Source organism: Apteryx mantelli, chromosome 5, assembly GCF_036417845.1.
Source record: "Apteryx mantelli isolate bAptMan1 chromosome 5, bAptMan1.hap1, whole genome shotgun sequence".
NCBI lineage: Eukaryota > Metazoa > Chordata > Aves > Apterygiformes > Apterygidae > Apteryx > Apteryx mantelli.
This window is the reverse complement of record NC_089982.1, coordinates 5,868,827-5,879,178: the sequence shown is the minus strand read 5'-3', so window position 1 is coordinate 5,879,178 and position 10,352 is coordinate 5,868,827. Positions and strand designations below refer to the sequence as shown.

Genomic DNA, 10,352 nt, shown 5'->3' with positions numbered 1-10,352 from the left:
GCAGCACAAGAAGGGAAACAGGGTCGCGTCAAAATCTCTGACCGGTAGGAGACCTTGCACCGGCCCCCAGGCTTGCTTTAAGCCCAGACCAGGCTTGCCAGGGCTTAAGTCAGGAGGAGATCTGGGTTCAGGTATGTGCTGTGCCACGGTTTGAGATGCCTGGATTGAAACAGTGCCTTGTCTCTCCCCTGTCTGCGCATGCGCGCGCCGCTTCCTCGCTCTCCCCGCGCAGCGCCTGCGCAGGCAGCGGCTGGAGGGCTGTCATGGCGGAGAAGGGGCAGAAGAGGTGAGGGCCGGTGCGTCGGAGGCGGATGGAGTTGCGCCGCGCCGCGCCGCGCCAGTGCTGCGGCGACTTCCCGCCGCTTCTCCCCCCGCCTCAGCTCCGCCTGCGCCCCGCGCACTGCAGGGGTTCCCCCCCGCGCTCCCCAACGGTTCTACCCGGCGAGCGCCCACTCCCACCCCGCGTGCTCTAACGGTTCCCCCTCGCGCGCGCCCAGCAAGCTCCCCCGCGCGCACTTTTCCGCCGGCCCCTGATACGCGTGTCCCCGCAGTGTGAAGATCGCGCCGGGGGCCGTGGTGTGCGTGGAGAGCGAGATCCGCGGGGACGTGACCATCGGTAAGGCGCCCCAAGAGCTGCGGCGCTCCGCCTGCAGGGGTGGCCCCACGGTGGTTCGGCATGGCGCTGCTGATACTGACCTGTCTCTGCAGGGCCACGGACAGTGATCCACCCCAAAGCCAGAATCATCGCAGAAGCGGGGCCCATCGTGATCGGCGAAGGCAACCTCATAGAAGAACAGGCGCTTATCATAAATGGGTAGATAAAACGCTCCCTGGTGCACGCTGGGCTTCCCGAGGGAGGTTGTTCCGCAGCCGAGTGTCTCTGGCTGAATTGGCTGTGGTCAGTTCAGGCTGCTAACCCTTTGTCCCCGCAGGTTTGCTGTGAACAGTATTCCTCTGAAATCGGGCAGTAGGGGGAGAAATTTCTTTGTGATCTCCGGTGTTGTCCCTGGGTTGGCTTTTTACAGAATGGGTATTTTGTGGATTGTTCAGCAAGGATCTTATGCAAAAACTGTAGTTCATCTACTGAAGAAGGCAGGGGTAGATTGACTCTACTAGTGCAGAGTTGTGCAGTTTTAGCTCCATAGAGATGGTTATATTTCTCATATTTAAGATTCTCCTAATACAGATCCCTTATCTGACAGTCTTGTCAAACATGAGGTTGTGTTTACAGCTATTTAAGGAGCAAGGCATTGACTTAAACTCTGGGTAGACAAGCTTCTTTAAAAAAAAAAAAAGTTACTCTTTGTGCTTTTATGTGCGTGTGTGGCACTATGTCTCAGGGAGAAATCTCTCTAGGAATCCTTTTCCTACTGACAGATTCTTCTAATCCTGATTAGAATATGAGACCCAGGGCAAGAACAGGCAGTCTGAAAACCCTGACAGTCTAGCCTAGCCACTTACTTTTTGTTCAGTTGATACCCATCTAAAGGATTGCATACATAGGATATATGTGACTTCAGCCTTTGTAACAGAATTGAGAGTCAGCTGTCGAATAGGACAGTATCTTTGGACAGGGTCTTTCTCATGTCAAGATTTGAATGTATTCTTTCATCTTTCAGATATCCAGAAAATATCACCCCAGAAGCTGAAGAGGTGGAACCAAAACCAATGGTCATTGGCACCAATAACGTTTTTGAAGTTGGGTGCTGTATCCTTGCTATGCAGTGAAATTGGACTTTCTAATACACCATGCTTCCAGACCCACACAAAATGAAGCATGTGTGGACTCTATTAGGGTTTAAACATCCTAGGGCTATTTAAGATGCAGGGCGTTGGTTTAAACAGAGTATCAAGGTTTACTCTTTGAAGTAAAAGCTAAGAATTTTACATTTCTCTTTAACATTAACCTTTAGATTCACAGGCAATGAAAGTGGGCGATAACAATGTAATTGAATCCAAAGGTAAGTGTCAGGCTTGTTGTCTTTGCCCTTGTGAAGACTCACTCTTGCAGATATGGGAAAGAATTACATTGCGTTGTCTTTAGCTGAGCTTGAGCTATACCTTACTGCATGTTACAGCCACAAAGTCATGTTTTTAATGCTTGTGAACCTGGTGGCAACCTTGACAAAGTTTGTGTTAACACTGCAGCTGCTTGTCCGCAGAACCCATGTGTGTTACTGTGTTGGTGGGAGCTGGGATTGGCTGTCTCTTTCTCTTGACACTGAGCAGCTAGTGATTTTGGTGTTTGATGATGCAGGGTTTAACCACACTATGGGCACATATATGCTAGCATTTTAGTTTTAGTGTCAAGGTTGTTCCTGATGGCCATGCACGCAGAACGATCCTTGAGCCTGTGGACTGGACTGGATTCCTTTCTGATAAAACTAAGCCAGAAGTGTTTTGGCTGCTCTGTTCACAGTCCCTTTTCAGTCCATGGGATTAGACTAGAGCTAGTCTGAAGTCAGAAGCCTCTAGTGGGAATGGCAGGTCTTCAGCTTTGTTCCAGGCTCCCAGGAGGAGTTTCCAGGTAGTGCCATTGAATTATGTGACAGGATTGGGGGTAGAAGGAGGTTACTGAACAAGTGTGAAGGCTGAAGGAAGTAGGACAGAGAAAGGAGTTTGAAAAGCTGGATGTGGCTTTGAGTAAGGCTGCCTATGCCAGTCTCCCCTTTTCAACTCCTGCAGAGATTTCTCTCTCTCTGTTGCAGCATTTGTTGGTAGGAACGTGATTCTGACAAGCGGCTGCATCATCGGGGCCTGCTGTAACATCAACACTTATGAGGTGATCCCCGAGAACACCGTCATCTATGGGGCTGACTGCCTCCGTCGAGTGCAGACTGAGCGGCCGCAGGTGGGTGTTGCGCTGCTCAGGGAGCTGTCTCCACGTAAGGGTCTCCGTCCCCCTCATTGCTGTAGTGAGGCCTGTGCCTGACATAATGTGGTAAGCTTCTGTGCCTTTGTTTCCAGCTCAATTCTTACAGTGTCTTTCTTTCTAGCCCCAAACACTGCAGTTGGATTTTCTGATGAAGATCTTGCCAAATTACCATCATCTGAAGAAGACCATGAAGGCCACATCCACTCCTGTTAAGAGCTGAGAAGCGCTCTGCTATTGGTTGCTGAACTGGGATTGTGTCTTGTCCTTTTAAGCACTACATGGCCACTGGAAGCAGCTGGTCTCTGCATCCTTCATTCCATTCTGGAAAAACTGTCTTGCTTATTCATGTCCTTTATTTATAGTCTGCTAAGCATCTGAAGACAGCTTTAGATCTGTTGTCTCTTTGGCACTAACTTTAATATTATACATGCTTTGTTTGGGGAATAAAATAGCACTGGTTATTTTTGCAAAGAGGAATTGCAATCCTTTCTGATTAGATTCTGGGTTAGGTAACACTTCGAAGTGTGCTGTATCCTGTTAATAAAAAGTATTGACCACTGCTTTACGATTTCAGTGGTGCTGTTTTATCAAAGCTTTCAGACAAAAGTAATCCTGAAGTTCCACAACAACAACGTTCTCTAAAAAAATGACCTTGTTTGGACGAGCTGCTCACCTGCTGTGAGGCAGCTGCAGCAATGGCCTGGTTCCTGCCCAGTGTCTGGGGCTGTGTCTTGGGGTACGGTGGCTGGCTCCTGCAGATCACATGGCCTTACACCATCCCTCTGGGGACAGCTGGGGCGTGGAGATGCTGATTCTTCACCGCCCGCTCCTTCCTGGGCCAGCCGGCAGAGGGAGATAGGGCCACACCAGGGAAGGCCAGGGGAAACCCTGACTCCTCAGGGTGAGGAGGGTGGGAGTTGTGGTGTGTCCAGGTTGCACACCCCAAAATCCAGGAGGACTGTTGGGCTCCCCACGGGGGCCTGTCAGCGGCCTCAAACCCTGAGAGCAGGTCTAAGCTGTGCAGCTAGTGGAGCTGGTGTGTGCGGTGCTGCCTGGCAGGCAAGGAATGCCTGGAATGGTCTTGTAAAGGAAACAGAAAAAAGAGGTCATTGAAGTCGCCTTCAGAAGCAAATGGGGCTCCCCACAGAGCTTGCAGGCAGGATTTTTTGGTTGAGCAGATCCGTCTTTCCCAGCCTGGTTCAGGTTTCCCCAGCAAAGCCCTTGCCTTGGTGCTCATTGGTAGGTCTGTGTGGGCAGAACAGCATCACCATCCTGTTCCTGCCCAAAGCCTGTCTCTCACACCACCCTCTTCAGGGCTCCTTTTTCTCCTGACTGGCCTTCCACTGCTCAAGTGTTTGCACATACATGAGAGACAAGCTGCAGCTGGACCTGCAGCTCCCTGCATTGTCAGCATTATATGTTTATGATACACTGCGACCCGTACAGCCAGGGATGGTACGGATATGATAGGGGAAGCCACAGTCCTTGACTCCACTTGTGGTGGGGGGGAGCACAGAGCCTGCCAAAGTGGCATGTCTTATTCAATAGCTGCAAACCAGTTATCAATATATAAGATTTCTCCCTCTCTTTTGGCCTTTTCTACAACTAAGTCAGCTTTTCCCAATTATTTCTATGGGATTGCAGAATTATGGACAACACTGTGCAACATAGCCTGATACCTGCCTGTTTTTTCTTCACTTACCGTAGGCTGTAAGAAAAAGCAAATGCTTGAAACATGGTGATAGCCTCTCTCCACCAACCCCTGAAAGCTGCCTTCAGCTCAGCTTGCTTTTCAGCCCGTTCACATGGCAGTGTGGCAAGATTAGAATACAGCTGCAGCTTCTCTGGTTGTCTGCTGTACTTATCGTGAGTTTTGGATGTGCCTGAGTTTTAGGCAGATGAATCTCAATCCGATCCACAGGATTCCCAAGCAATGTTTTTCATAACTTTCCCTTCTACCTTTGTAAATATGTTTTGCAGTCTTATCCCAAATGCAGAACAAAAACAAGTGTTGGATAGATCAGAATTTCCTGTGGGAGAGAAAGCAAGAGGCACTGTTCATACAGAAACCCCGAACTTCAGCAGGAAAATGTTTGCTATGACATTTCCTGCTTTCAGCTTTAGTGTGGACGGATTTGGAACCGATTTCAGGTGGAGCAAGGCTTGACATAAAAGCGAGGGAACGTGCACTAGAACTAATCAGATTTTCTCCTTAAATTCAGTTACAGGGATATCAAAAAGCTGGATTTGGGCCTTGAATTTCCAAATCACAGCCCATCGCTGCTTGGAAACTGTGTGGCTATTCCCCAAAGCAGAGTCTGAATATGGGCTACAATTACTGTCACAATTTTGGCACAGTTTCCATCTTGTTGAGGTAGACCCCGCCAAGTTATTTTGTTCAGATGACCAGGAAAATATTGCAGTTGAAAACAATAGAATAGAAAATAATGAAATTGGGGTGAACCATGCGGATTTCCACATATGCCACTGAACTTGAATAATACCTCTTACATGCTTAGCAGCGTGGTTTCAAAAAAGCAATTAAGAAAAGACATGTTTGAGTTGGGAAAACAAAAAAGATGCACCAATGCAGAGCCCCGGGTGGCAGCTGCAAGAAAGCACAATATACCTTCAGGTTCACGCTCGGGAGCAGTCATTTGAAGGTACCTACGGAAAAATAAGCCTTGTGAACCAGCCTGAGTTGACCTGTTGGGCACCCGTGGAAATCCCTCTCTTCTGCTCACTTTTCTTGCTCACTTTTGGAGCTATGAAGAGCTGCTATGTCTCCACCTTGCAGGGGAAAGCATGGAGGCAGCCCAGGCAGCCACCAAAGGGTTGTTCGGCCCAGTAAAGGGGCTATCAGTCAAGCACCACTGTCAGCAAAAGCATTCCTCTGACAGCAAGCACACTGCAAGTACGCTAGGCAAAACCTGAGGCTTGGCATGGGAAAGATTAAACAAATCTCTTCTCTCCTCCTAGAGCCACCTTAAATTTCATACACTGTAGGGTGACAGCATTCTCAGTAGCTGCTACGAGGTTTTCTCCTCTCAGAGATAAAGAAAGACCAGGTTTCTTTCTTAACTCCCAGGCTTTTATTCTTATTTGTTCTGCTTCTTTGTTTCCTTGATTGCTTTTCGAGAAAGCTTTGAACAGTTAATACAGTTCTGACAGAAACAGAAATGTTCTCTTATTACAGAGGCACCCAGAGGGTTGGTAAATATTACACTGTGCTTGTGCTTCAAAAGCGACTTTTTTTTGTTGAAAAAGGCCACCAGCCCATCCAAAACTTTCCATGGGTAATGGGCCATTTCCAGGCCTATAAGGGCCCTATCCTACAAAACCAAACATACAGCTCCAGGAAGAATATACTGCTAAATTTGTTCGGTTCTCTCCTTTGGGAGTATTTTAAACCCAGCTGTTTCCTCATGTCCTAAAAATGAGGCAAGTTTTCAAAATCTCTTGCTTTTGAGGTAAATTCCCAGCAACAGCCCTATTGCCGTGCAGTTGCTGAGCAGCTCTGCACCATGTTTGGGGAGAAAGTAGCAAAGCACGGATGGTGCATGACAGGTTCCCCGTGGGATCCTGCACCCCAGCCTTCTCCAGGGCCAGTGCCGATTTTGGGCTGCTCATTCACCTTGTGATAATGAACAGCATATACTTACATGTAAATCTAGCACGCTGAATTTATCCCAACGTCCTGGGACACGATTTCTACCCGCAGTGACTCAGTTTTTCTGACTGTAGACACCATCCTACCAGAAAGAGAGAAGTGGGAAACTAAGATACCAGTCCTTGAACGAATCCCAATTGCATCTCCTTCCCAACACGGTTGAGGTTGCATCCGTGCCACATCTTCGCAGAAGCCTGCAGACCAGGGGTACCATCGCTCTGCTAAAACCCCTTGTCCCATCTTTTTCCTGGAGTCAAGTGAGGTCCCTTCTTTCTCCTTTGCTCAATGGTTTTTAGGAGCGCTTGGGCCTCTGCCTGCTCTTTCTGACCCTGAGGCTGCTCAGGTGGCTTGCAGGGCCACCTGCCATCACAGTCGGACATTTCCCCACTCCTGGAAATTTGGACCACATGGCTAGTTTCAATCTAGCTCCCATCAGGAGAAGTTCTGCTATGTAAGTTATTATTTTCGAGAGGTTGGAAGCTTGCCAGGTGATGTTTCGGGCATTTCAGGTAAGCACTGCAGCGTGGAAGGGGTGCTTAGCCGCTGGAGGAGAGAAGCTCGCATACCCTCTCCTGCCCAGCACTGCGGGAGCAGCCCCGTGGCCCAAGCAGCTTCAGCATAGCGTCCTCGCTGCTTTGGTAGGACAAGCAGCCCAGGGAGGGGGGGGCCTTCCAGAAAGGCAGGCTGAGCCTTCAAGACTGTGTATGGCCCTCATGTCTCCTGATGGGACCACTTTCCTCCAGGCAATCTTGACCTCGATTAAAACTTGTTTAATCCTCCTTAGTTTAATCCCCTCAGCCAGCCTGCTTCCTCGGGGCTGGAGGGCTGGTCAGGAGGAGATGCCTAGCTTAGCCCTGCTTACGCCACATGCTGCACAAGCTCCTCTCTCTGCATCCTGATATAGGTAGTTTCCCAGGTTAATTATTCTTCCTGCAGAAATGTGCTGGAGAGAGGCATTTAGTGTCAGCTCCCAGGCCACCTGGTGACGCAGGTCAAGGATGCTGTGTCTAATAAGTGCACAGAGAAAATTTTAGGGACTTTTCCCCAAATGCTTGGGCAGAGCTGCAGGGGTGTTTTTGGAAATGAGGAGGGACACCCAGCATCTGATGCCAGAGGACTGATGAGGGACAGGAGCACAATCTGCACTGGGACAAAATGAGATGAGTCTCCTCCCCAATGCCTGGGCAGCCCTGCAGCCAGGTGTCCACATGGGGTCACATCAGAGATGTCGTGTCTCTCCTGATGCAGCCAGCCCTGGCACCCCTCTTCCTGCCCCACACCCAGCCCTGCTGCCCTGTCCCCCACTGCCACCTGTCCTGCCTCCCAGCCCTGTCCCCAGCCCTGTCTCCCACTGTCACCCTGGGCTGCTCCACAGCCCTGTCCCTGCTCCTCTGCCCCACACCCCTGCCGCAGCCACATGCCCCTGCCTTGATACAGTGTCCCCGTCCCCTCTCCTCAGCCCCACGTTTCTGCTTTAGCCAGATGTCTTGACCTCAGCTTGGTGTCTCTTGTCCCAAGCATTTTTGTCTCACCAGCCTTGTATTCCTCAATACCTGTGTCCCCAGACCTGTCCCCTCTCCTCAGCCCCATGTCCCATCCCCAGCCCTGTGTCCCTGCCACAGCCCCAAGTCCCTACCTTAGTCCTGTGTCTCCTGCCCCCAGCTCTGTCCCCTCTTCTGCCTTACATCCCTGCCACAGCCCTGTGTCCCTGCCTCAGTCCCATGTCCCCTGTCCCCTGACCTGTCCCCTCTTCCACAGCCCCACGTCCCTGCCTCAGTCCCGTGTCTGTCCCCTGTCCCCTCCTCTGCCCCACATCCCTGCTGTAGCCCTGTGTCTCTGTACTGGTCCCGTGTCCCCTGTACCCAGCCCTGTCCCCCTCCTCAGCCCCATGTCCCTGCCTCGGTCCCGTGTCCCCTGTCCTAAACCCTGTGCCTCTGCCCCCCCCCTTCCCCCGTCCCCCCTCCTGTGCCCTCGCCGCGTCCCTCCTCCGTGCCCGCCCCGTCCCGCCCCCTGCCCTCCTGCCGGGCGGGCCGGCCCCGCCGCCGACTGCCTCCAGCGCCGCCCGCGCCGGCCGCTGCTGCCGCCGGCGGGAGCAGCCTGGCCGGACGCACCATGAGCAGCCTCCCCGCCGAGCGGGAGGGCGGCCCCGCCGAGCCCGGCCTGCCCGAGGAGGAGGTAGCGGCGCCGCGGCGCGGGGCACCGGGGGTGGGCCGGGGGGGGTGCCCCGGGCACGACCACCACCCCGCGGGGGGCCACCGCGGCTCCTTCCTGGGGCGGTGGGGGGACTCGGGCTGGGTTTGAGGGGCCGCCGGCGTGCTGCGCGGCGGTGCCCGTCCGCGGGCACGGGCACCCTGCCCTGAGCGCCTCCGGAGATGCTGCCGCCTTTCCCGCGGGCTCCTCACTCCTCTCTAAGTTGTGTGACCCTCGGGATGTGCAACCCGCTCTTAGCGCTGCAGAAGGCAATGTCCACGCCGCGTCCACGCCGCGGGGAAGAGACTGTTTTCTCTGTCGCGCCTCTGAAGTTCCTGGTTTCGCCTGTGACCTTGAAATGAGAATGTGGGCTTTGGGAGGGCAGGAGCAGCCAGATAGGATCTTCCCCCAGCCTCTTCCCAGGTGGTTTTTCACAGCTTCCCCTAGACTTTTTGGCAGGGTCGCTGGCTGATAAAACTTGCAGATAACTCTGCGATGCAGACGTTGCAAATCTGTTTGCATACTACTGGGTACCTTGATTCTTACTTTAGATATCTATCCAAATACAGTGCAGGCATGAAACTTCCCGAAGTTCAGGAATTAAGGTGTTGTTAAAGCTGGCTTTCTGGTCAGATGCTGAGCAAAACAGGAGGCAGATGCAGGCTGTTATGCTGGTGGGGAAGCAGGCTGCAAAGCTCTACAAAAGGCACAGCAATCTCCCCTGTACACGGATGATCATGACAAGAGGCAGTGATTTTTCTTGGCCCGGTAAAAAGTTCTGCGAGAGGAATTTGGGAGACTGCAACCTGCACTTGGCTCTTTTCTGCCCCATGTTGCTGGGTGTTTTTTTAGCAAAGTCCCATGGAGATGGGGTGTGTGGGGGGATTCAAATAGGCTCTGCTAGAAAGTTGAAGGGGGTGACCGAAACAGGGTAAGCCTCTTGCATCGGCAGCACTGGAAATGTGAAGCCAGGCTCACCAGCATCTGATTGATAGGATTATTTAGCTCTGTCGTTCCAATAAAGTTGAATTTTCCGGCTGAAGACCTGCGAGCATTAGGCAGCTTCCTGGGATACAGGCAAACTGGTGCTGCTCGACCCTTTCCTGTGATATGGATATCAGCGATTTTGGTGAGACTGTCGAGGCAGGAGGGCCTGTTTCCTTGGGCCCCAAAGCAGCTTGGGGGGTGCTGAAGGATGCAGAGAGCTTAAGGGGAGGGACGCAAAGAGGGGACAGTTCGCACCGGGGAGAGGGGCCTTGTATGTGTGTGGGGAAGAATACACCCTGGCCTTTCGTTACAAGGCATTGGACACCACAAGGACCCTCCCTGCCCTAATCTTGTGACACTAAGCATGGTTGCAGGTAAAGGAAACTGCTTTGTGATGCTGCCAGGCCTGTCTGGGCCAAAGACGAAGATGAAGATGCTGAGGTCCACTCTGAAGGTGCTTTAGGAGAAAGGGGAGCCGCGTGTCTATGGCTTTGTCTTGCTCAGAGAGGGGTATGGGCAGCAGGTGCCTCCAGGGTGCCAAGAAAAAGGGGAATCGGCCCCAGGAGCATATCATATGCGGCTTGGAGAGGGAGGATGGATGGATGGGCTGTGCGATGCTGGGCTCCACCT

The 10,352-nt window shown here is 52.2% G+C and overlaps 2 protein-coding genes across 2 annotated transcripts in view; both read left to right on the top strand.

The window, feature by feature from the left end:
- The first annotated feature begins 204 nt into the window (after window positions 1-204).
- On the top strand, window positions 205-3,443 carry DCTN6 (dynactin subunit 6). The gene is made up of 7 exons (XM_013955141.2): window positions 205-286; window positions 552-616; window positions 709-814; window positions 1,620-1,708; window positions 1,914-1,961; window positions 2,709-2,851; window positions 2,997-3,443. The coding sequence occupies exons 1-7, from the start codon at window positions 264-266 to the stop codon at window positions 3,093-3,095; spliced, it is 573 nt and encodes a 190-aa protein (XP_013810595.1). The 5' UTR covers window positions 205-263; the 3' UTR covers window positions 3,096-3,443.
- Window positions 3,444-8,601: 5,158 nt separating this feature from the next.
- Window positions 8,602-10,352, top strand: part of RBPMS (RNA binding protein, mRNA processing factor) — a 46,489-nt gene continuing 44,738 nt past the window's right edge. Inside the window, exon 1 of the mRNA XM_067297372.1 lies at window positions 8,602-8,720. Coding sequence (XP_067153473.1) covers window positions 8,658-8,720 — 63 coding nt within the window. The 5' untranslated portion in view covers window positions 8,602-8,657. The remainder of the gene's footprint in view (window positions 8,721-10,352) is intronic.

Bases quoted from the DNA above. Each gene is read 5' to 3' on its own strand.
- DCTN6 (XM_013955141.2), top strand. From the start codon at position 264: ATGGCGGAGAAGGGGCAGAAGAG. The intron at 287-551 runs GTGAGGGCCGGT...GTGTCCCCGCAG, and splicing joins GCGGAGAAGGGGCAGAAGAG to TGTGAAGATCGCGCCGGGGG. The intron at 815-1,619 runs GTAGATAAAACG...TTCATCTTTCAG, and splicing joins CAGGCGCTTATCATAAATGG to ATATCCAGAAAATATCACCC.